The 25,752-nt window shown below is 48.2% G+C and overlaps 1 protein-coding gene across 4 annotated transcripts in view; it reads left to right on the top strand.

Moving 5' to 3' along the window:
- ZZEF1 (zinc finger ZZ-type and EF-hand domain containing 1) overlaps positions 1 to 25,752 on the top strand; it is a 103,158-nt gene that overhangs the window by 19,729 nt on the left and 57,677 nt on the right. For 3 of the 4 annotated variants that reach the window (XR_004676343.1, XM_034989318.1, XM_034989316.1), the window contains 14 exons: positions 1,405 to 1,576; positions 2,563 to 2,762; positions 4,155 to 4,365; positions 7,751 to 7,867; positions 8,735 to 8,913; positions 10,352 to 10,450; positions 14,460 to 14,551; positions 14,895 to 15,043; positions 18,912 to 19,023; positions 20,068 to 20,283; positions 21,305 to 21,405; positions 21,923 to 22,092; positions 22,889 to 23,022; positions 25,665 to 25,735. Coding sequence is in view for 3 of the 4 variants with exons in the window: in XM_034989318.1 (XP_034845209.1) it covers positions 1,405 to 1,576; positions 2,563 to 2,762; positions 4,155 to 4,365; positions 7,751 to 7,867; positions 8,735 to 8,913; positions 10,352 to 10,450; positions 14,460 to 14,551; positions 14,895 to 15,043; positions 18,912 to 19,023; positions 20,068 to 20,283; positions 21,305 to 21,405; positions 21,923 to 22,092; positions 22,889 to 23,022; positions 25,665 to 25,735 (2,023 nt within the window). In the remaining variant the exon portion in view is untranslated. The remainder of the gene's footprint in view (positions 1 to 1,404; positions 1,577 to 2,562; positions 2,763 to 4,154; positions 4,366 to 7,750; positions 7,868 to 8,734; positions 8,914 to 10,351; positions 10,451 to 14,459; positions 14,552 to 14,894; positions 15,044 to 18,911; positions 19,024 to 20,067; positions 20,284 to 21,304; positions 21,406 to 21,922; positions 22,093 to 22,888; positions 23,023 to 25,664; positions 25,736 to 25,752) is intronic. The other variant, XM_034989317.1, reaches the window with a different exon arrangement.

Here is a 25,752-nt window from a genome sequence, read left to right as displayed (position 1 = left end):
CATTCCCCATCACTCCCCCTTCTGGTCACCATCACCTTTGTAGGTTTAATGTTCTAAATGGCACTTATTATTTGAAATTGTAACATTATTATTTCTCTCCGTTTCGTCTGCCTTGTTCGTGTCATTATCCTTAGCACTCGAACTCTGCCTGCCACATAGTAGGTACTCTGTGAGTAGTAGTTGAGTCAAGGAGGAAGGCCACCACACACAGTGTGGACTCACTCAGGTCCGTGGAACACAGAGTCCGCAAAGAGACTCAAGTGCGTGTGGGAATACGGTACCAGATAGAGTCAGCATTACAAATGGATGGAAAGGTGAATTAAGTCAACAAGTGAGGTCGGGGCAACTGGCCAGCCATTTGGAGAAGAAAATAAAACCAGATTCTTAACCCATTCCATTCACTGAAACAAATTTCAGGTGGATCGAAAAGTTCAACTGTAAAGAAACTGAAGTGCTGGAAGAGAGTAGTCCCACTCTGCACAGCTCCTGCCACAGGGACCTGGCTAAGCAAGATGTGAGACTCAGAAACTATCAGAGATTAATAAGTTAGACTTTATGCAAACTGAAAGGTCTGTATAGCAGAAAATAGAAGCAGAGTCAAAAGACGAATGAGGGCGCCTGGGTGGCTCAGTCGGTTAAGCGACTGCCTTCGGCTCAGGTCATGATCCTGGAGTCCCGGGATCGAGTCCCGCATCTGGCTCCCTGCTCCGAGGGGAGTCTGCTTCTTCCTCTGACCCTCCTCCTCTCATGCTCTCTCACTCTCTCTCTCTCTCTCTCTCAAATAAATAAATAAAATCTTTAAAAAAAAAAAAAGACGAATGATACCCTAGGGAACAAAAATATATTTTGTAACGTGTTAGGACAGACTGAATTTTTTTTACTAACTCTGACCTTGGGCACTTACTTAACTCTGTGCCTTGGTTTCCTCGTCTCTGAACTGAATTAGTACGTAGAAAACATCCAGAGAAGTGCCCAGCTCACAGTACACAGCACCTGTTACGTGTGTGCGGATCTACGTCCTGTGACATACAAACCGGCGAGAAGGCTTGGGACCCAGCAGGAAGTTAGATGAGGGTAGGATGGGGCCGCTCTCACAAACACAAGTGGCTTACAAAGTCTCACACATACTTAAAGAAATGTCCACTGAGACTGTAAGATACCCTTTTCTTCTCTTAGTGTGGTTTTGCAAATATATCAGTGAATTAAGTATTTTACTATAGTGAGCTCATGGAGCAACCCTTGGCCAATTTCTGCTTTATAAGGGTTTTTTGGAAGGAGATTTTAAGGAATACTTATTTTTCTAGGACCAAAGTACCAAGCATATTTATGTTAGATATTTTAAATGACCCTTTATTTCTCTTTGTGAAAGAGATGTCATGTGATAGAATCTGGTTTTCCCTGCAGAAAGTCCTGGAGATCTAACCAGAAGCCCAGAGATGGACAAACTTAAGTCAGTAGCAAAGTGCTACGCTTACATAGAAGCATCCTCCAACCCGGCAGACATCGACAAGATGACAAATGGAGAAACGTCCTCCTACTGGCAATCAGATGGCAGTGCCCGCTCACACTGGATTCGGTGGGTGCTAGAACAGCGGTTGGTGAGAGCCCAGAAAAGGACCTGCTTGCTTTCTCGTACCTCATCAGTGTGGTCACAAATTAGCTTCTGAAGTTTAGAATGTTTTCTGCTTCCCTGCCTGGTTGTTTTCTTATTGGAAGTGACTATCTGTGGAGACGTCTGAAGAATCAAGTAAAAAGAATTACATGAAATCATGCTGCCTGCTTCATGTATTCATGAACGTAGGTAGTCATTTTGCCTGCGTTGTGTATTCATGAACGTGGATAGTCATGCTCCCTGTGTCGTGTATTCGTGAACATGGGTAATTCCTGCACTTGGTACTTAAGGGAGAAAGAGTATTTATATTTTATCATACTGATTTCAGATCTTTTCCACTAGTTTCTCAGGAAAATTAACATCACAAGGGGCAAGTATTTTTCTTACATCAGATGTGATTTTACTTTTTAAGATCCTTTCTGTGCATCAAAAAAATCTGTATGCACCTCTCTTTGCCAGTTTGGCAGAGGAGGAGGGGATGGGATGAGCAGGAACCCTGGGGTGGGGTTGGCGGCCGTAAGCTGGTATTTCTAGAAGTTCTGAAGCTGCCATTTAAAGTTTCACCTGTCTCTTCAGAGAACGGGCTGATTCAGTTGGTGGAAATAGAAGTGATTGTCTTGTTCTCTCACGGGGAGTATATGTGACCTTTAGCCATCTAATTTACAGAAGAGGGAATATATTCAGTTCTTCAGATGAGGTTTAGAATTTGCTTCTTGCAGGTCATGTTGTCCTTTCCTGCCCGTACTGATGGCTTAAAGGGAAATTTAAGATTAACCTTGAACCGAAGGGAATTTAGAGACACAGGGAGGTCGTAAGGACTTTTCCAGGGGGTTGCTTTTCGGAGAGAGTGTCTGGCGGTATCCAGTACAAGCCTGCAGAGATGGGACTCGTGGCGCTGCCAGCTTCGCCCCATATACACACTTGTCGTTTGTGCTCCCCGTGTTTTCCAGCTTAAAAATGAAGCCAGACGTTGTGCTCCGGCACTTGTCCATCGCGGTGGCTGCCACTGACCAGAGCTACATGCCGCAGCAGGTGACAGTAGCTGTGGGGAGAAGTGCCAGCGATCTTCAGGATGTCCGTGACGTGCACATTCCCAGCAATGTCACTGGCTATGTGACACTGCTGGAAAATGCCAACATCAGTCAGCTCTGTGAGTCAGCCACGAGGCAGCTTGCCTTCTGATTTGGGGAGTGGGAGGGGCGAGGAAGGGACCGTTTTTAGTGGGAGGACCTCTACAGCGGAGACACTGTCGGATTTTCTTGGGAGGTTTGATTTGCTTCTCATGCACATGGGAGTAGCCATTGTTTCGTCTCTGTGGTGTTTCGTAGAAAGTTGTAGGAGCCCTTTTTAATGAAAACTATTTTATTCTTGTTTCCTTATTAGAAAATTAGAGAAATACAGATAAACAGAGATTATTCAAAATCCCACTACCCAAGGGATTGTCACTGTGAATATGTTAGTGTGGATCCTTCCAGATCTTCGCTCGTTAAGTGTGTGTGTGTGCGTGTGCGATCCGTGAGCGATCCGTGAGCGTGCACACGCTCGTGGCTTAAAATAAAACGTCGCGTTGTGCACGTGTACTCACAAAACGTAACGTATCTGTATCCATATTTACAAAACGGCGACAGTCTTTCCATGCCGTTGTGTAAAATGTTTTAGCGTATTGCAGACCGTGTGTTCTTGCACACCTTCACTTAGCGATGTAAGAACATGCCTTAATTTTAACCAGCCCTTTATTCCTGGACATGTACGTTGTTCCCATTTTTATACTAGTATGACCTTGCTTCACACCTAGCGTTTTGGAAATAATCACAATTCTGTGATTTCTTTCCAGGCTTTTTTCATTCAGGGAGCCGGGATGCTTCATGTTTTGTCTCATTTCTCCTAATGCTTTCCTGGGCCAAAAGAAGTGTCCTTACTTTGCTCAGAGGAACTGAGGCCTAGGGAGGTAGCGTCTTTGTGTCTCGTGCCTGGGCAAAGCGGTAGTTAAGCTCCTGGAGTAGACGCTCCTTTCTCTTAGCCGTGTCCTCTTCAACTTGTCACCTCCTCCTCTCCAGCCCAAACAGGGGATTGTGACAGCTCTTAAAAGGGGGTCATGCCTGTGTTGTCATCCATTTGGACTTGATTATTAAACATAAATTCTCACAACTGCTGTGAGGCAGCAACTCTTTAAATCAAAATTTCAGAACCCCAGCAAAAATTCTAGAAATTTTCTCACCACGTATTCAATCAGGATTTAAAAAATGGTCTTCGTGTTAATTTTCAAGATGCATAAATTCCTGAGAAACTTCGTGATGGAAAGGGTTAAGCCACCCTTAAATTTCCACAGTAGTCTTATGACTCCTTAGTTTGGTTGATGCTTTTCTGACAAGTTTATTATATGCCAGCTCCATTGTACACATTATTTATTTCTGGCATCAAAGTATATTTCAGAATTTTCTTTTCAAAATGGGAATTACTATTTTGCTTTTAGTTGGGAGCCTAGCATTTGCTGAACTGAAGAAGTTAATCCAATACTGAATTTGTCGTTTGCGCTTGACAGATGTCCAGATTAACATAAAACGTTGTCTTAGCGATGGATGTGACACTAGAATTCATGGTCTGAGGGCTGTTGGCTTTCAGAGAGTTAAGAAGTCTGGGGTCTCGGTGTCAGATGCTTCTGCAATCTGGTACTGGTCTCTGCTAACCTCTCTGGTGACGGCGTCCATGGAGACAAACCCCGCCTTTGTCCAGACAGTGCTGCACAACACACAGTAAGTCGTCCTCTCTGCTTCCCCGCCCATCCAGGTGCCCCTCTTGTCCCCCCCCCTGCAGAGCACATCCCTGAGACTCAGTGGCTCAGCCCTGGGTGCCCTGGTGTTTCCTGTCTGCGCTTTCGGCTCCAGTCTGGGGGGTGGGGGGTGGGGGCGGGGACGGGTCACGCACACCATTCCGTTCCTCGCCCACGGGGAGCAGTTGCTCGCATTCACAGATCACTTCGTATCAGATACAGCACCTTCAGATGCCGCGCATTATTTACCTCCTCCTGTTGTGAAGCGTACCTGTAAACCTTATCCCCGTGTCGCAGACGAGGGCTCTGTGACACTCCCCACAGCAAGTCACTGGGCTGGGCAGGGATGCGCCTGTGTGAATTTAAATTTTAAAAGGTAAAAATTAAAAGACAAAACCAAAAACCTGTAGGGCAGAAAGACCCAGTGGTAACAACAGACAAAGCGGGGTGGTGACCTAGAGCCTTAGGAACTAGGAGCTCCTGGTACCATATTTGAGTTACTAGTGGCGGTTCTCTGACGTCTTCCGAGAACGAAGCTTTTCAGCCGGCAGCGCTGCGGGCGGTGCCAGATGTGAAGTCCTATTTGTCTGTACTCCTGTCTTGCTTCCTGTTTAAACATGTTTTTAAAAAATCAATTAGAAACTTAGAGAAGTATCTCAAGTACAATACCAACAACTTTATTTCCTTCTGAGCCTTTCGAGAGTGGTCTGCAGACCTGGTGCCCCATTGTCCCTGAGTACACGAGTGTGTGTTTCCTGTCAACAAGAAGGTTCCCTGCCACCAAGAGGACCAGGGAGTTCCCAGTGATGCACGGTGCTGTCATCTGGTCCTCGGGTCCCATTCGGGTCCTGCTAGCTGTCCCAGTGACGTCCCGTGTAGCAAAAGGACCCAGGCCACCCTTGGCGTTTGTCACGTCTCCTCAGTCTCCTCTAGTGTGGACCAGTTCCTCAGTCTTTCCTGGACGTTCCGACTTTGACACTTTCGAAAATTATAGGTTGGTTATTTCCAGGAGTGTCGTTCAGTTTTGGTTCACCTGATGTTTCGTAATGATTCGGTTTAGGTTTTGTGTCTTTAGCAGGAGTATCAGAGAAGTGATGGTGTGTTCTCATTGCGTCCTATCAGGTGTCGCACAACTTTAGTGTCCACTTACTAGTCCCGCTCACGTTAACTCTGATCCCTCGAAGGAAGGGGTGTCTGCCAAGTTTTTCCATTGTAAAGGGCTTTTTTGTGTTGGTAATTAGTAAGTATTTTGTGAGGGGTGCTTTGAGACTGTAAATGTCCCATCCTCCCTCAAACTTTATATTGGTATGGACTCATGATTCCTGTGTTAGTTGCTGGCTTATAACAGCCCAGTGTGGAGGTGTAGATTGGCCCAGATTTGGCCAATGGGAACCCCCTTGGTGTGGTTCATGTGTCCTTTTGACGTGTCCTCAGCAACTTGAAACACTCCCTTACTTTCTAGAACAGCAGACTATTCCAGGCCTGTTTCGATTGCTCCCTGCCTCAGCCCTGGAACCAGCCATTGTTTCTGAGGGGTCATCATCCCTTTTAGTGGAGACTAAACGGACGAGCTCATTGCTTCTCTCAGGCCCTGTCGGCGGGCCCCATAGGAAATACACGTTTGTGCATAAATAGCACACGTGTGTGTGTGTCCACCTTACACACCCTCACACCCGTAGTCATTTCTGCATCTGTAGTGCTGAGAACTCTGGAGTCTGCAGCGACACCCCCACTTCTGATCCAGTGTACACTCTGGTTTCCTCTCTCTGTGTTTGCACCTCCCTTCTTGGGTTAACAAGAAAACCGCCGTCCTTCCTCCCCACTGTATTTACTTATTTACTTAGTCCTACTCCATATAACCCGTCTCCCGTCCCCCCTGCCCTTGCCTGGACACCCTCCTCCCCGACTCCTACTCTAGCACCTTCTGCAGGGCTGTTGCTGTGACCGTCCCTGTGCATGGGCCCTGCTTGTTCCCCTTGGGTTCCCTCGCTCTGCACTGGGCCGCCCTCCTTGGTGCTCACATTCCCTGCCAGGCCGTCCCTTTGTGCACATACCTTTCGCACTCTGCTCAGTACCCACTTCTGCACCCCGTTATGGGCCCCCAGGGTGCCCTGCCCTCCCACCCAGACACACATGAGTGTCTGCCTTGTGCAGCCCTGCTTTATGGACTGAATTCGCAGGAAGGGGAAGAAGAAGAAGAGCTTTCTACCTTATTCTTGTAAAGATATGCCAAGTTTTTGAGGAATGGATATATTTAAAGTTTATATTTCTAAATACTTGTAATTGTTAATCCGCAATTATGTTTTCACTCCTAATGTTTAAATATCAGTGATCTAAAACTACTGTCATTTTTTTTTTGAAAAAAATCAGTGAGGGACAATAAAAAGAATATCATGAAACAGAAGTGTTGTATCAATAGAAATAAATTTGGTAAATCACTGCACGCTCGTGTGCGTTTGGCCTCGTTGACCAGCTGCCGTTCCTGTGGCTGCCATCCTGTGCAGCCCCTTGTAGAGTGGGGAGAAGAATGAGAGCAGAGGGAAGCCGACACAACGTTAGCCTTGCTGTATTGTCTCCGTTTTGAAATAGGAATAATACCGTTGGAGGGATTCTCATTCCGGTTCCCTTGAAATGACGGTCAGTTGTAGAATTTTGAGTTACTTTTTGCATACCTTCACATTGTTCGCGCTACACTCGCTCACCCAGCGCAGTTGCTGGCGTGGAGTAGGACCCAGTCATTTTGTTTGCATCAGTCTGTCTGATGACTACGAGTCTGGATGAGGTAAAACTTTTGGGGGATTCAGAAAGATAAACGTAAGAGGAGACGAGAGAAGACAAACATTGAAGCAGGCATTAAGGTAGAAAGGCCAAGAAACACGGGGCAAGAATAGAAACTGTGACAGGTGCTCATGCCTAGGAGGAAAGAAAATTCGTGGCGTGTCTTTAGATGCCGTAGATCTCAAGATGGAATGTGTAACATGAACTGCTTACTGGGCCACAGACTGCTCTGCCTCTGGGGTCACATTTTCTAAGAACTCCAGGGTTTTTTCTGTAGAGTATGTATGTCTTCTGCCCACCCTTTGTGAAATGAAAACTTGATCCCAAAGACTGGAATAAGTCTCCTTGGAAGGAAATGGGACTCTTAAAAGAAAGAATAAATAAAAAAGAAGGAAACTCCATGAAGTTACTTGGCACCGTGACTCCTGGGGAAAAAAGCTGGTTCGATGTTGTGTGCCGGGCTCTCTGTGGGAACACTTTGTTTATGAGGGATTAATCCCAACAGGCGTCTAACAGTTTGGTGTTCATTGAATATTATTAAATTAATGCATTGCCTGGATTTGTTCTGATTTTCCATCTCCCACTTGCAGGAAGGCACTGCAGCACATGCCTCCGCTTTCCCTCTCACCAGGATCTACGGATTTCTCGACTTTCCTGTCTCCCAACGTTCTAGAAGAAGTGGACAGCTTCCTCATAAGGATAACTAGGTAAAGTCAAGGTTGATGAGATGGGGCTTGTAGGGGGTAGAGGGTCTCTATGCTTGTTAAGTCTTTTTTTAAAAAAAATTTTTAATCTTTTAGAGATCAGCACTAAAAATCGCTCATTTGCAGTGGCTGAAGTAAAATCATAGTTCAGCCCTCTAAGCTCTATTCTGTAGCGACACCACCTGACCTCAGGGGGTGGGGGTCCTCTGACGCAGCCAGAACAGGTGCCTTAGAGTCCCCAGTGCGGAAGCTCTCAGCTTACTTGGAGCCCCAGCCCACGGCCTCCCCGGCACCCGCCAGCAAATAAGCCCCTGGGCTGGGGGCCTGGGTGAGGCCCCTTAGTATCTTGACAGACTTAGTGCTTGCTGTTCCGTGTCCGCCCAGCCCTGAGGGCGCTACTGGGTCGGAGCACAAACCGGGTCCAGAGACATCGGGAGTTTTAGAAGTTTCAGTGTAAGGTGTTCGGAGGACATCTAAAGTAGGTTGTTAGTGCTTGGAGGAATGAGCCCTTGAACCTCTGGCAGCTGATCAATCTTAGCAGAGGTTTATTGCAGCGGCTTCTTTATTTGTGGTTTGTTTGTTTATTGTTTGGTTTATAAAGTTTGACTTGTTAAAATTGATATTGTTAGTAGTATTTAATAGTTACAGATTAAGGGCCCAGAGGGGAGGATTTAATGTCCTGGTCCTCTGGGTTGACTTAGGTTTTCTTTAGGTTATCTTGAGGATTTTGAGAAAGTATTTCTGATCAACATACAGAAAGCATATGACAGGTGGATTTTACTGATGGTGGTCAGTTACGTGGGGTTTGGGGGATACCTGGGTTTTCTCATGTTTTTAGGAAGTGACGAGTTTTTTGCTCTTTGTTTATAGCTGCTGTTCGACTCCAGAGGTGGAGCTGACTCTTCTGGCCTTTGCACTGGCAAGAGGAAGTGTTGCCAAAGTGCTGAGCTCTCTGTGTACCATCACTGACCACCTGGACACACAGTACGACGCCTCGTCCCTCATCTCCTCCATGGCATCCGTCAGGCAAACCCTGCTCCTTAAATACGGTAAGTGAGCACGGCGCGGTGGACGAGCCAAAACACCGTAATTAACCTGGCATCTTCTTACCTCCTTGGGCAGTTGGTAGCTACCCCGTGATTCCGGAATGAACATATCCTCTCCTACAGGGGCTGGCAGGGAGAAGGGGGATGTGGGCCCGTTGATGGCAGCATCGGAAGAGGCTCTGAGTATCCCCTGGGCTGTACTCCCGGGGTTTACCGGCCAGACCACTTAGGCTTGGTGGTCATTTGAGCACCGCCGTCTTCGATGAGGTACAGATGCGTCTCTCTGTGTAGACCAAGAGGGTTGGGAAGTTGGAGTACCTCCCATCTGGAGGAGGGAGGGAACTGGCCCAGACAAGGCACAAAGCCCTAGACCGCATCGCTCTGCGTCCCTGTGAGAGCTGTGTGTCCACCACCGCCTTGCCCCCCTGGGCCCGGCCACCGTCCCCCTTGGCGCTTTCCTGCTGACTCGGGATGGGCCCTCCTAACCCTTCTCAGTTGGTACCTGAGGAACAACTCATCTGCCATCCCGGCCTCTGGCACTAACGTTTTGTCCACAAAGTACAGTCTTGGATCCCATCCTCTTCAGTTAAACGGGCAAACTGTGCTGTTTCTGCCATGCTATTTGTTCTTTTGCCTTCATACAACTTAGTAATTTATGTGTAATTTTTAAGGTCCGACAATTGATGTCTCGTAAATCCAGTTTTCCTCTTAAATTTGAAAAGGTCATTTTTTTGGTGGGGTAGGGAGCCCATAGCAGGCACGGCTGGATGGGAGGGATACGTAGTGTTTGAGAAATACTCTCCAGGAAAGTTATGGATTCAGATGAGCAGTTATTTGGGCAGGGAACACTGGATAGGGGAGGGACGCAGGAGGGAATGTTTGTCACTGGCAGTGTTCTAGTTCCGGGTTGGTTATACGTTAATGGGTATTCATTAAAAGATTATTAGCGTGAAAGAAAAAGGAAAAGCTTTCAGGTCATTACAGCAAACAGTACTTTTTAAACGTCTTAAAACTTTCAAAATTTGCCTGTTAGGTGTATTAAAGAAACACAACCCTAGACCCTAAGATACTACTTATACATGTAAATGCAACTGTAATAAAATTAGTTACTGGCTCCAAAACACTATTTTAGGAATTCCTCTCCCAAACATGTTGAATCTGTGGTATTTGTCTTGTATCTTATAATGTGCCTTGTTTCTGAGGAGTGGTTATTCTAGAGACCTCTTCTTGGAATCACGTAGGGACATAAAGCCGTACTTGGTCTCCTTCAGGAAAGCATAGAAGAATGGCGTCACCTTCTGTTTTAGCTTTTCAGCGGGTGCGTTTTCCGTCAGTAGTCTCCTGGCCACCTGCTTTCCATTTCCACGGACGTGCCTGCTAGTTTTTATTTTTTACCTTGTGCCAGCTTAAGGCTCTCATCCTCTCTCTTTTCTTTGATCAGGTAAACCTCTTCAGTTGACCCTTCAGGCCTGTGATGTCAAAGGGAAAGAGGAGAAGTCAGGGCCTGAAAACCTCCTCGTGGAGCCGTGGACGAGAGACGGTGAGTGGTAGGTCTGTCCGTGTGTGGTGAGTGGAAAGGCCGTGGCGCACTCTCCGCCGGTGTGAGGCTTGGGCCTTGGACTGCTTGGAACTCGCGGGCTGCACACCAGGTCGGCCTGCACGAGGCGGTGGTTCTTGAACCATCTGCGTGCCATCCTTATCGCAGCCTCGTACTCTGCTATGGGTACTCGAGAGCCCTCGGTTTTGAAAAGCAGGGACTCTTCCTTTTGGAATATAAAAAGTTTCCATTTTTAAATTCAGATTATTTTTCCATTGTGTTACCCTAAAGCATTAAGAAACTCAGCAGATCTGAGGCACGATACTGCTGAAAACATAATTTCAGGAGAAGGGTATTTCTCAGTGTGACCCCTCTGGATCCGGAGTGTCCGGAAGAACCTCGCTGCTTGCCTGCTGTTAACCCGGTAGCTGCTGAGGAGCTCTCCCATGTGGTGGTGGGCTCTTTCTCTCGGCCCGGGGTGTCTGTGAGTCTCTTCCTCCCGTCTCGTTGGCCAGCCGGTTCGTCTCCTGCACGTGCCCCCTTGGCACTCACTGCGCTGCTTAGAACATCGCCGATTCGGCTCAGGAAGGGGACCGTTTGGGTAGTTATCAAACGCTGGCAGGAATTGCCCTCCTGCTTTGGGTTTGCTTTCTCCTTGGCCTTGCTCACAGCATTGCAGACCACATACGTTCTCAGTGGTCCCCTCTTCTCTGTCGTGTCTCCTGTGTTCGTGCTTCTCCCCGAGGCGTCTCCTCTCTCTGTGGGCTTCGCGTGCTATAGACTCCTACGCAGGACCCTCTTGCTGCAGTCCTCCCCGCGCAGCGCCGTCTCTGCAGGCATGTTTCCTTCACCGCGTCCCTCTCCTGTCCCGCTAGGGGCCGCTAGGGGCCACACAGGCCGCGCACCCCCCCCGTCCCGTGCCCTAACCCCCCCCCCCCCCCCCCCAGGAAAGGCAAGACCACTCTGCGAGAGGCCCCTGCATTCTCCCTTGACGCTCTGGAGAGTCAGGGTTTCTGTCTCCAGAGCATGTAAGGCAGACCCTTCCCAAAACATGTTGATGGATTTGTACTCTTATCATCATCATCCACTGAAAAGCCTCTCTTTTGTTTTGTTTTAGCTTTTTATTTTTATTTTATTTTTTACTTATATCACCATTTCAAATCATGTCTCCATCTATTCTTTCTTTTTTAAGACTTTTTTTTTAGAGCAGTTTTAGGTTTATAGCAAAATCGGAGGAAGGCACAGAGTTCCCGTATAACACATTCCCCCCACACGTGCAGCCTCCCCCATTGTGAGCACCACTCCAGAGGGAGAGAGACATTTTCTTACCATGGACAAGCGTACGGCAACACTTCATAATCGCCCAAAGTCCACAGTTTACCTTAGGGTCCGAGAGAGAGAGGGGAGAGAGAGAGAGAGAGAGGAGAGCGCACATGCGTGAGGGGGAGGGGCAGAGCGAGAGGGGAAGAGAGTCTTAAGCAGACTCCGTGCTGAGTGCAGAGCCTGACATGGGGCTGGATCCCACAACCACAACCTGAGCCGAAACCAAGGGTTGGGTGCTTAACCGACTGCGCCACCCAGGTGCCCCCTTTAGGGTCCACTCTTGATGTTATATGTTCTGGGGGTTTAAACAAATGTGTAATGACATGAATCTATCGTTATAATACCATACAGAGTATTTTCACCATCTTAAAAAATGGTATATGGATTTATAACACTCTTCAAAGTCCAGAAGGAAGTCCATAGCTGCAGATTTTTCTGTAGCTATGAGAATTGAATACTGTTACTCTTCCTGTGTCTCATCTGCCCATCTCCCCTCCCTGCCTTCCGCTTCCCTCGGGTGGATGGATCTTGTCAAGTAGTTGTAGTTTGTGGGTTATGTTGGTTGTATTTCCTACAGGCGCACAGGTGGGACGTGTTTAGGCCTGGGGAGGAGACTCGGTTTCTCCTGGTCACTCCCTCCACAGCCATCGCCCCTGAAAAATGAGCCTGAGGCGATGGGTGGGGCAGGGGAAATGCTCACAGCCAGAACAGTTGGGTCTAGAGGAGGGATTGCTTTCCCTCCCTTGGGCGGGGGAGGGGATAGCTCTTCACAAGGTTGTGCTTCACGCTCCCCAGGTGCCCGGAAGTGTCATTTCTGGAGAGGTGCCTCTTGCTGCACAGGGAGTGCCCAGGCGACCCACACATTGACCCTCAGGAGCCCAGCTTTCCTGTCTGGTGTTTGAAAGGGATGCAGGGTGCTGCCCATACACCGAAGGGGTTCTTTAATCTGTGATTGGTTATTTTCTTTGCTGTCATTTGAAGAGAATAAATTGGGGGGGGGGGGTGCAGTATCGACCGAGGGAGCTTTAGGGCATCACATGAGCTCTTTTTTGTTTTTTACCGAGAAAGGGAAGAACAAAGTTTTACTTACCTTTTAGGCTTTGTTTATATATTTATTTTGGCCTTTAGAAAAAACCTTTAGATGTGTGTTTGGTAGCAAAGTCATTTAGAGAGTGATTCTTTTGATTCGGTTAATTGCTTTAGCTACTTTGAGACAAATGACAAATGCTGGTGGTCAGTTAACCTGGGCAGACCTTCAGCGCACCGGAGAGTGGGCTGGATAGATTAGTCTTACCGTTAGCCGAGTTGTGTGAATTCCTGGCCGTGTGGCTTCTTAAAACTGAGGACATAATTACTGTTTGATGGAACTAGATCCTACCGTAGCTTCTCTCTCTAACTAGTCAGTGTTCCTTTGGTTTTAATTTTCTTGGTTTTGGTGACACATTTTGCATATTGTTTTATGGAGATTCAACTTCATCAGTTTTGTTTATTGAGTTCAGTATAATGAAAGCAGCAGCATGAAGCGGGTTTAATCTTGAGCAGGCAGAACGGTTGAGGGCCGTTCATGGTTCCAGGATGAGTGGTTGTTTGGTGCTGATGGGGGCATGTGTGTGAATTTTATCATTTACAGAGGTTTGAAAGAGAAAGGCGGCCTTGGGTCTAGCAGCAGACCTTTTTGTGAATTTACAACAACAAAAGAGGTAAACCATGACTTTGATACAAATGAAAAATGAACAGTTACACTTTTTATTTATCTCGTTAATTAGTGAGGGACCAGTAAGATGTTATAAACAGTTCAAAAGAGAATGCATGAAATACACATAGACCGGTAAGAGTGCCGACAGGAATCCACAGATAGATACAAAAATTGGTCAACATTCATGAAGAATAATCAGCTGCATTGGGCCGCCTGGGTGGCTCAGATGGTTAAGCGTCTGCCTTTGGCTCAGGTTGTGATCTCAGGGTCCTGGATCGAGTCCCGCATAGGTTCTCCCTCTCCCTCTGCCTGCCTCTCCCCCTGCTTGTACTCTCTCTGTCAAAATAAATAAAAATCTTTAAAAAAAAAAAAAAGAATAATCAGCTGCATTTTCTGCGGGCAGGAACCGTCTGCATTACCGTCTTGACTCTACGGTTTACAGAGTTGTAAAATAGCTCACAGCGAAAGGTGGAGATAGTCCACAGAGTGTGCTCAGCGGAACAGACACCCAGCCATCTTTTCTGCGCATTTCAGAGTCTTGCACAGTCTTTCTTGACAGAGTCTTCCGGAAGTTCTGTCATCCCTCTGTCGTCTGTCCTCTAGGCCTGCGTGCCTCTGTCTGCCCAGTCAAGCATCAGGCATGGTTTTAGGAATGGCACAGAGAGACGACTGGTTGTCAGGTCTTTTGTCTGTTTGAATTTAAGTCACGGTCTTTGTGAACTTTATTTGTCTGTCTTGCTACCTCAGAGCAGGGCCGCCGGTGGTTGCGAAGACAGTGTGCTGTGTGCACCTAGCCCCGGTCTGTTACCTGGGGCTGGCAGTGAGCTCACACCTGTGCGGAGGGGAAATCGTTTTCTGATTCTTACGAAAATACCAGATAGACTAGTTACCCCCCCCACACAAAGGATCCGGTGTATTTGGTTGGTCTCTGCGAGTTCTTTGGGTTATGACAAATGAGTCGGTTGTCCTCACTTCACTGTCTGCCTTTTGCAGGGTTTCTTACAGAGACTGGAAAGACCAGAGCAAGTACCATTTTTTCGACAGGAACTGAATCTGCATTCCAAGTTACACAGATCAGAATTATGGTAATTCTCTTACTACCTTCTTTAAGCAACGTTACTGCGATTTTTAAAACTGGGATTCCATTTCAGAGCCTGTCACGGGTTTCCATCACCCATGTTGTGACCATTCTGTGCCAGGCCTGTAGCAGAGGGCAGGGACACAGAGATGAGTAGATGGTTGTCTGGGGATGTGTGAATGCAAGGGATCGCTGCTTAGGAAGCAGTGTTTTTATTTTTCTAGGACTAAATGTCATTCTCTTGGTTTGATTTGCTTTAAGCTCTTTGAATTTAACTGTATTACTTGGGAACACAACAGCCACAGGACTTTTGTACCTTCCATGTACTTGAGCTAGATCTCTGTTTTTAGGTTCGACGCGGTGGCATTGGTGCCCAGTGTGGGTTGGTGTTTGCCTATAACTCACCTTCGGATAAATTCCATGCAGAAGAGCACTTCAAAAGGTTTGAAAAATATGACAAATGGAAGCTTCAGGAATTCAGGCAATTTGTAAAAAGCAGGTAAGGAACGGAATAAAAATCTTTGTAGTTAGTAAGGCTGAATGCATTTTCTTATTGGCAGTAGAAGTGGTGCCCCTAGCCCATCCTCAGTGGCCATGAGCATTCATTGCTTTCTAGCAGCATCCGTGAAGACATGTTTTAATTTGTTCGTAGATTCTTCACTCAGTCCCTTCCGTGACCAGGTGTACACGTCTCCAGAATGGCTGGGTACTGACACACGCCTGGACTGCCTTCAGTCTTACCTCGCCACTGGGAAGTTTATCGATGCCCCAACCTTCCTCCTCCTAATCATGCTTTCATTGGAGGTATTTTTAAGCACCCACTCTGCACTGGGCCTGATGCTCGGCGCAGAAGAGACACAGTGAACAGGTCGGCACGGTCCCTGCTCCATGGTGCTCACTGTCCTCTCAGACCAGCAGTGTCACAGTCTTGTCAGCACTGGGCAGGAGGGGTGGGGGCTCTGGGAGGAAAGACCCCGGAGGGAGTGTTGTTTGTGGTAAGAGCTAAGGATGATATACAGTTGAAGGAGAGATCCTGAGCAAAGAGCAGAGCAGGTTTGAGCAAGCACTTGTAGATGAAGTACGGCAGGCTCGGGGGCCTGCAAGTGCAGAAGTTACTGCCAGGTGGAGAGTGGGGAACGTGGAGCTGGAGGGCCAGGAAGAGGCCCAGTCACTAAAGGTCTTTCTGTCTGTGGCTCAGGGCTTGGATTGCATCCTTTAAGCCAGGGTGGGGGGACAGCATAGTGTTGAGGAACTTCGGGGAGAAGAACGAGGAGACCAGATGTGTGTTTTACAAATACTGTTCTGGATCGTGCTGTGTGGCCAGGGGAGAGCCAGCATGGAGGCAGGATGGAAAGAGAGGAGGCGGCCAGAGGCCTGGGTCCCCTCGGCTAAGCAGCCCTGGCAGCGATGGAGAGGTGGTCACTGACGGAGAGACCACCAGACAGTGACTGAGTGCAGAGCAGAGGAGGAAGGATGGTGTAGGCATTGCGGAGGCTTGGGATTTTGGCTGGGGCAGGTGGGGACACTGGGAGTGCCCTTCTCTGATAGAAACTAACTTGGGAAAACAGTCTGTGGGAAGCTGCTGAGCTCAGTTTCGGTCCTGTTGAATTTGAGGTCTAGAAAGACTTTGAGCTACTTGGCAGCTCCTTGGATGAATGCGTTGGAACCTGGAGGAGGTACTGAAGGTACCAATAGGAGAGACGTTTGAAGGATAATTAAAGTGAGATTTTTCTGGAAGAGTATGTGGGCTGGGAAGAGAAGAGAGACCCTATAGATCAGCTGAGAGGCACCAGCATTTAAAGGGCCACAGAGAAAAAAGGAGGCTGAGAAGCAGCCAGTGAGGCAGCAGGAAGTCCCCTGTGTGTCATCATGAAGCCAAGGGGGGGTGATGTTAAAGGAAGTGGGGAGCGGGCAGCGGGATGAGATGTTACCCAGGGTCATTTGGATAAAGTCTGCGGGTGGACCTGTCGGATTCAGCCCGAGGTCATTGGTGAGCCTCGGGCAGTGTTGCCTCCCACATTCGTAGTAGCAAGTTAAAACTCACCGAGCGGAGCCCGGGACTTGCTGATTGTGCCACTGTCTCGGGTGACAGGGGAGGCCTTCAGCCGTCATCTGGTACCGTGCCGCCTTTTACCGGCACCCACGTCACCGAGGACTGTGTTCAACGTGGATTCTGATTCAGTAGTTCTGGGTGTAGACTGTGACTTGTGAGAAGCTCTCAGGTGACTGATGTTCCCACCTGCGGACCCCACTTCGAGTAGCACAGATCTAGAATAACTCCCTCTGTCTGCTGGTTGTCCTCTGGTGGCATTCTGATAAACTTCCCAGTGGCGAGGTAAGACTGAAGACAGTCCAGGCGTGTGTCAGTACCCAGCCATTCTGGAGACGTGTACACCTGGTCACGGAAGGGACTGAGTGAAGAATCTACGAACAAATTAAAACATGTCTTCACGGATGCTGCTAGAATGGTCATCCGTGAGACTGAATGACCACAGATGGTCATTCAGTCTCCAGAACACTCCTCACGATGGAGAACTCACTGCACTTCAGGGGTAGATCATGTTCAGTTGAAATCTACAGCTGTAATTCCAACCCTCTACATGAACTGGAACAAATCTCCTTCATTCCTAAAATCTCCCTCCCCAACGTATATATGCCTTCTTAAAGGACGCACCCCCCCTTTTTTTTAAAGAATTTATTTATTTGAGAGAGAGAGAGATCGTGAGAGAGGACAGGAGCTGGGAGCAGAGGGAGAAGCAGGCTCCCCATGGAGCAGGGAGCCCAATGCAGGACCCAATCCCAGGAACCTGGGATCGTGACCTGAGCCGAAGGCAGATATGCTTAACCAGCTGAGCCACCCAGGCGCCCCTAAAAGATCCTTTTTTTTTTTTTTTTTTTTTTTTTGATGGTAACTAGAGATTACCCTTGTTTTTAAGCAGCTCTATCCCATTCTTGGGACGTATTAAAGTAAAATTTTTTTCCCTAAATCTGTTAAATAAGATCTTTCACATCTTACGTAGGATTTTCTTTTGATCTAGGTGTAGGTCTGTTCGCTGCTTACTTGCTGATTTTAGCTTCTGCTTCCAGCCTGAACTACTCTGAAATCTTGGTGTGGTTGGCCTGCATGTTACCGTCTCTCTCCAGTTTGGAAATCAAATTGTTACTGTGCATGCATCTATCTTCTTCCCTTTTTTTTTCCTCTCTCCTGTCCTTCTGGCCAGATGATGGTCAGTCCGCACACTCCCAGCCAGCCGAGCGACTGCTGTGCAGACTCAGGAGGACGCACGCTCAGCTCTCTTTTCTGCCCTCTGCTGTGTGGTGTAGTGAGTGAGCTTGCCTCTCTGTGCGCTCTGACACCTGGCCAGCGGTCTCTCCCTCTCAAAGAGTTCTTGACGGCTGCCGCAGGGCAAATTAAAAAATCCTCAAACACGGTATTGATGAAACTCATTGACATGGTTTTGGGTTAAGACCGAATACCTCCCGTCCTGTTGACTTTAGGATTTATTATGTCATGAGAGATTGATGCTAATAAAGTCTTAAGAAGAGAACATTTTTTTTCCTGTTACAGAACCTACTCTGGATCCTTAATCTTCTTGCACGGAGGCTCCCGTTTGCTTACCCATGCAGAATACTCACATGTTGCTAGCTTGCTAGCTGTATCACAGATTAAGTAGTGGAAAGTTTTAGGAATGTGACTTGAAAAGACTGCCTTTTTCTCCTTTGGTTATTTAATTGCTGAAGCGGGAGTGTCTAGTTTTTAAAAAGAAGTGGCTGGGGTTGTGCTACTTTAGCCTTGAGGCTGAGATGCTTTCCTGGAAGGACCTTTTAAGGAGCAGGAGAAAAGGCAGAGGCTGAAGTTTTCCTTTTTTGGAGCTCCAGGATCTGAAAGTTCCCTGCTCTTAACCTTCAGCTGTTGTAAGTGCACCGAACCTCAGGCTGGGCATACGTAGAGTAGCCAGACCTAGGGAAAGAAACTGAACCTGCCTCTCCTTTGGATCTTTCTGGAAGCGCACAACGGTTGTTGCGTTGTTTCTTATTCCTGAGTCATCTAAGATGCCTCGCTTCCATGTCTCGTTCTTCAAATATGCCAGTTACCTAGAGAAGCACACTTTCTCTTTAGTTCCCAGATTGTATTTGGAACTGATACTAGTTCCCACGTCAGAGATACGGGGGCTGAGCAACGGGAGGTAGTCACCAGCAACTGCTTCCTGTGCTTAAGAGACTGCAGTGCCACACCCGGTCCCTGGCCGTTCGCTGCCGGCCATCCATCCACCCGAGTTAACGCCGCTCAGATGGTGCCTTGCTCATGAGACCCCTGAGAAGTTTAGAAAGGGGACGGTGCTTTGTGATCACCATTGTGTTTGCAGGGTTGGTTGCTCCTCTGATGACCTTGGAGAGGATGACCCCGTTGGCTGGTTTGAGCTGGAAGAAGAGTGGGATGAAGCAGATGTGAAGTTGCAGCGCTGCAGGGTTGCCCAAGTAAGCGTTAGCGAGTGGTGGCCTTCCCACATTTGCCCACTCCCTCCTTCTGCCCTGTCCGTGTTCACGGAGCGGATCGTATGCGCCAGCCCCGTGCCAGCCCCGGAGCCAGCCCTGGAGGCCAGTCAGCCGTGACAGTGACCCTCACGGAGCCGCGGTCCAGCGGGAGACGCCCCGGTACAGCACACACGGGGGCTGCGGCCGCCCAGAGGAAGCACGTCTCACCCGGCGCGCAGGTCACCGGGGAAGGCTTCCCGGGAAAGGCGGTGTGCTGCCAGGTGTTGGAGGTCGATGAGTCGTCACCCGCAGCCAGGCTAGGACGTGTGGGGAAGGGTGCGTGCAGCGGGGAGAGTGGAAACACGCTGGCCCGAGTGCACGAGAGATGTGTGTCCATGGCTGTGAGGGAACCCGTGATTGTCTGGCCACTTCATTTCTTTCACATACTTAGTGTCCCTCTTAGTAAGAAGCTGCAGTAAGAGAAGTAAGAACTATCTTCTGGGCTTAGAGGTAGTAGATGTTCAGTAAGTATTTATGCATCTGAGTAGTGGGGTCTGAGTGGCTCTTGGCAGAGGAGCTTCCACGGTAAGAAGCAGAGAGTTTGCATAGCAGTTGGGCTTTCAAATGGCTTTGGCCTCGAGCAGACGGCGCAGTGTCCTGGGCTGTGGGTGGTATAGACTAGTTGGGAGCTTTGCGACAGTTGTTGACTGTTTTCACCCTAGACCTGATTTCTGATTCAAAATGACTGGGCCACAGAGCAGACACACTTCTCTGCTTCATCCTGTCTTACCTTGCGTTTGCCCTGAAGGTGGGGTAATGCCATTTCTCTTATTGGGATCTTTCCCAGAACCTGACTTGAATTGGCACGAGTGTTTTTTCCCCATTTGTTGAGATGTTGGACTTCTTTTTTGTGCCCCATGCCAGGCAGAGTGAGACCTAATAAGTCATTAAAGTCATAGGGGGACCTTCCCAGAAAGGCCTTCATCTCCCTTCCATTCATAGTCCGGCTTCTGAGTCCTTCTCCTCAAATCTCTCTGTCCTTTCTAGTACTTGATGGTGAAGTTCCTCTGCACCCGTCAGGAGTCGGCGGAGCGCTTGGGCGTGCAAGGCCTCAGCATCAGCGGGTACCTCCGGCCTGTGCGAGCCGAAGCGGAACAGCACGTCGTCTGTGCCCACTGCAGGAAGGACGGGGAGGAGAGCGTCTGTGGGGCCACCCTGCTCCTCAGGACACTTCAGTTCATTCAGCAGCTCGCCCATGACCTGGTACCTCGTTCCCTTGGGGACAATTAATGGTGGTGTTGAGGGAAGTGAACAGCCGCCGGTGAAAGCAGGCCCTATCGAGCCATGCGGTAGGGACGTGTGTGGCTGGCTTCACGCTGCTGTGATGATGGGGGGCGCGGAGCAGGGGAGGGAGGTGCTGGGCATCCGTGGTGTCAGTCACTGGGGGACCGTTTGGCGTGTGGCCGTCAGAGTGAGGCTCCCCGGAATAGACCTACAGACAGACCATGAAGACCCTCGCTGTGGTTGCCGGTGGTAGTCTAGGGAGACCGAGCAAGTTTATGGGATTTCCGTCTCCCTTAAGTCCGGGGAGAATTATTTCTGAGGTACAGGTGAATTCTGTTTCCTCCCTAAAGGTACCAAAATGTCAGGATTTAAAATCATTTGTGTTCCTGACACTGACTTGTACAGTCACCAATAAAAACACGGTGACCGCTGGCTCCGGGGAAGATTCTCGCCACATCACCATAGAGAACATGGCTTAGCCCAGGGATCGGTGGGGCGTCTCGCCCTCCCACATAGGGAAGGCAGCAGTTCTGCATCAGGGCGAGTTTAGAGGCTGTGACTCAATTTAACTCTGGTTTGTTTGGTCTGTGTTATTCAAGCTCTCCTGTCACAGCAGAAAACATAAACGGGGGCGGGTGGGATGCTTCGGAGCCGCGGGGGCGCTGGGGCAGGATTCAGGCAGGTGAGGGTCAGAGCACGTGGCCCTGTCGTCTTGCTGGTGTCCCGGGTGTGGTGTGTATGGAGTTGGGGAGTCCTCGTGGGGGGGGTGTGTGTGTGTGTGCGTTTACACACACGTTTTCTCACATCCACATACGCACGCACATCCTGTAGAAAGTTTCACACCAGGAATAGTGGTTCATGCACTTCTGAGTTGGTGAGAGTCAGCATCGGCCATATGGGAATCCTACACCCTTTCACATTGAGGAGTAAATGAGCCATCACAATATTTCTTTAAATGCATTTTCCACTTTATTTTTTTCTGGTTTTTATGATTTTTTAGGTGCAGCAGAAGGAAAGTGGCTTAAGATATAAATCTTTTCTGGACTTCGCCGGTCTTGATTTGCAGATCTTCTGGAATTTTTACAGTAAATTAAAGCAAAAGTAGGTCAGAATTTGTTATAAGTTGATAATCATATAAACAAAACGGAAAACACTAAGTTTTACATTCCAAATAGACCTTTTTTCCTTGTAAGATGTTTTGACTTCTCACTAGTTTATATTGTTCTCGTTTGAGAGAACTGGTTATTATTGAAGATAACATCTCACGTTTCCGTAACGTACTCCGGGCAATGTTGCTGCAAACATTTTGTCGTCTGATTCTCATCACAACCTGGTGGGGAAAGCAGGTCAAGCACTGTGGTAGCGCCCTCGTTTTATAGATGAAGAAACAGGATCGGAAACGTGTGTCCTTGCCTCACTGTGGGCAGACTCAGGCAGGGTCTGTGTTTTCAGACTCTGCCCAGTACGATGTTCTTTTCATTCTGCCTCTCTTCCTCTCCTTGGCCTCCTACACACTGAGCCTGCTGTGTAGACGAGAGTCCTTTTTAGACAGCTGTTGGCTTTGGAGGGTCAAAGCAGCCTGCCGTCGTGCTCTCTGATACTCGTTGTCTTTCCGTAGCCCGAGGGAGGAGTGCCTCTGCGCCCAAACCCTGCTTCTGCGGCTCCTGCAGAGCTGCTTCTCAGTGCTGCAGAGAGATGGGCCGGCCGCTTCAGGGGGGGCAAAGGCTCCCCGGCAGAGCCCGGGAGGGGCAGGGGCCGCCAAGGAGCTCCACACACACTTATGCGACGGTAGGCATTGGGCTTGTCTTTATTTTTGTATTTTATTCTTTATTTTTGTAAAAAGGATTTGTCTATTTTACGCAGAGAGAGAGCAGGAGAGCAGAAGGGGGGCGAGGGGCAGAGGGAGAGGGAGAAGCAGGCTTCCCGCTGAGCCGGGAGCCCGACGCGGGACTCGATCCCAGGACCCCGGGATCATGACCTGAGCCGAAGGCAGACGCTTAACCGACTGAGGCACCCAGGCGCCCCTGGGCTTTTCTTGAATATGACCCTGTGCTGGTAGCCTGCCAGGCCTCTTGCTGTAAGAACAGGGATCCTACGATCATGCAGGCTCAGGAGAGGGATCACTGCGTGGGAAAATGAGTGTTTCCTTGGATCTCCTTTTGAATTGTTATTTTGACTTCAGGATTTGTTCTCTTGTCAGCACCTCTTCCTCCTGGTTTCTGAGCACAGATGTGTCACAGGGAGAGTGGTGACTGTCACATTCTTCAGTCCTTACTGTAGAGAAGACACTGGGACGGGAGGGAGGGGAGAGAGGTAATGATACACGGGGAATAAAACACACGAACACGTGAAGTTACTTTTAAGGCTTTGCCCAGTTGCGGCTCAGAAGGAAGTAATGAAATGAAAACTGGTACATATAGTGCTTATGTTGGTTCAGTGTTGTTTCCTTATACCGCCTTGGCCGTAGAGGCTTTCACTGCACGACGGGGAGCAGTGAGTTTATGGGCTAGTGAAAGCGGATACATATGTTGTGAGTGAGTGGATGGGAAATGCTAAAGCTGATTCCATTGTTCGTTTTCCTCAGTGGTGGACAGGGTGGATGGAGACTCTGCGCCCATGGAAACATTAAAACAAGAAGTCAGGAATACCCTTCTCAATGGGGCTGCTGTCTTCTTTCCTGACCGACAGACCCGGCGGAGCCATCTCTTCGCCATGATGGTAATCATTCACGTCAGAAGGATGGGCTCCATTCCTGAAGTCTGGTGGGATGACATTCATTTATTAGTCTCTGTTTTCTCTGACTATCTCCTCAGTTTCAGTTTTCCAGATGTGTACTTAACACTCTGTATGCAGAGTTTGGTGTGAGACACAGACGCCCGAGGACCCAGCACCGCCCTTAAGGAGGGGATGGCAGATCGTAGCCCCTAGTCTTACAAAGGGGGAGTATGGTCTCCCCGTCATCTTCATGATTTGCCTGCAACCAAGCATTCTTTTTAACATTTTCACTTTTTATTATGGGGAAATATAAAACAAATACAAGACTAGAGTAAATAGAATACCTCCTGCCCCATATGTACCCATCATGTAGATTTGGCAGTTGTAAACTCGGGCGAATCTTGTTTCATCTGTGATCTGCCTCATCCACTGTCTCCCTGCCCTTCCCCCGGTATTATTTCATAAATATCTCAGATTATATCTGTAACGGAATGCAGCCTTCGCAGACCCCTTCTTGTCACTCAGACATTAGGAGTGGTGGGTGAAAAATGCTTTCAGTATTTATAAGCATTATGTTACCAAGTGGAATATCCTGTACAGAGATCCAGATTTTTAATTCTGAAGGCAGTATTTCTGTGTGAAAATGACTGTGATATATGGAGAAAGATATTAATGATAATGTAAGACAGAATAAAAGTTTCTCTCTCTGGTCGGGCTCTGTGCTCAGCACGGAGTCTGCTTGTCCCTCTCCTGGCCCATCCCCCTCCATCGCACATGCATAGGCGTGTGCTTTCTCTTTCTCAAATTATTAAAATCTTAAAAAGAATTTCTCTCTGTAAGCCACACCGAAAACATCTAGGTCAGGGAGCTTCAGAGTTCCCAGTGTTCCAGTGATGGTACAACACAGGGAAACATAAATAAAGGGTGACAAGGAAGCAAAAATTACAGGCCAGTCTTACTTGTAAACATTGTAAGAAAAGCCTAGCAAAATATTAGTAAACCGGTCTAGTAAAATACAAAGTCCTGACTGAGTTGGATTTACCCTAGGAATACAAGGCTGGTTTAACATTAGAAAATTAGTAAATGAAGTCAGAGGAAAAAGTTATTTCAATAAATACAGAAAACATTTAAGTAGGATTAAATTTTGATGATTAAAACTATAAAACCATTAGCAAACTCAAAGCAGAAAGGAACTCCCTCAATCTGGAGGAGGGGGTGTGCCCCAGACTTTTAACAAATAATATGCTGGATGGTGGATCCTAGAAGCAACCTTCTCAAAATGAGGAGGAAGACAAGGATGCTTATTGGCCGCTGCTACTCCGGGAGGTCGTGTTAGAGGGTCTGGCCAGTGCGGTAGGACAAGGAAGAGAAATTTTAAACATGATAATTGGAAAGGATAAAATAAATAATACTTTATAGGTGATATGGTTATAGATTGTTTTTTATTGTCTGTAGACAAGCAAGTAGTAGAATTACTGATAGGAGTTTGATGAAAACTAGATCCGGCATTTAAAAAAAGCATTTCTAAATGCGGCAGCTAATTAGCAAATGTAATAAAGTCTCTGTGGGATGCATAGAAAGAAAGGAGGGAAGCAAATCATAAAATGTGGTCTCTGGTGCCAGAGGACTACTGTCCAGCTGGGGACACCTGCCACAAGAAAAAACCGCAGATGCGTGTAGAGGAGACTCGTGCTGGGGCCAAGTGACTGCGGATGGTTTCAGAGAGGGGGAAGGATCTTCGGTTGTTTTCAGCTCTCTGCAAAATTTGCACGTCAGCCTGAAGGATCAGTTTTCACACAGAGTCATGACCTTGGAAGCATCCGCTGGCCTGATCCACTGGACTGTGGGCGGTACTCCCATCTTGCTTGTTTACCAGAAGCGTTTACCAGGCCGCTAAGCAGTGATTTGTTTTGCTAGCACGTGTTCCATACGGAAGAATGGAAAAGGACATATGAGCTCTCGAATGGCATTGCTATCTGTTACCAGCCCCGTCACTTTCCCTTTGCCGGTCCCTGCTGACAGCGGTGGTAGGGTTATATTTTCCCTGCTCATGCTGATGACTTGAACGGCATATCTTGTGTCTCCCCTCCTCCTGTGCCGGGCGGGGCCCTGGGCCTCAAATACTCTGGAAATCCTCTTCTGCGCCTTGCCTAACAGCCAATGTTTGGTACGTTTCTTGAATTAGGAAAGTGCCCCTAAAGTAGCCCAGGAGCCTCGTCAGGAGATGTGATCCCTGTAACTGTCACTACAGGTTGCTCTGGCTTATGTTGGGAAAGCTTAGGTCCTATTTAAAAACCAAGAGAAAACTCACAAGAAGGGCACTGTTCCTGCCCTTTCCTCTTGCGGTGTTGTGCCCAGTGATGAAAAGTACACATCCTCCTAAACATTCGTATCAAGATTTCCTGCAGGAAAGCTTGGACGTGGGAACTTTAGCAGTGAACCCAAGTAAACCTGCTGTCTTTTGTTTAGGCGGGTGGTCCTGCCCCCGCCGAGCACCAAGCCAGTCCCAGTTGGGTGCCGTGAAGCATGGGCCAACCCCAGCTTTCCTCACGCTTGGGAACAGTGGCCAGTGGCATGTCATGCTGCCCCAGGCTCCGGAATGTCGTGGAAGGGGTGTTCTGATTGTGCACTCCGTTGTTTTCTAGAAGAATGTCACCGAGCAGGAGCACAAGCAGTCCCTGCAGCTCACTTTCCGTTCACTGTGCACGTATTTTAGGTAAGTTTACGGTGCTT

The sequence above is a fragment of the Mirounga leonina genome, unplaced genomic scaffold (assembly GCF_011800145.1).
Source record: "Mirounga leonina isolate KUSES-001 unplaced genomic scaffold, KU_Mleo_1.0 Mir_488, whole genome shotgun sequence".
Classification (NCBI taxonomy): Eukaryota; Metazoa; Chordata; class Mammalia; order Carnivora; family Phocidae; genus Mirounga; species Mirounga leonina.
The sequence above is the reverse complement of the archived record's forward strand: the minus strand, read 5'-3'. Positions and strand labels throughout refer to the sequence as shown.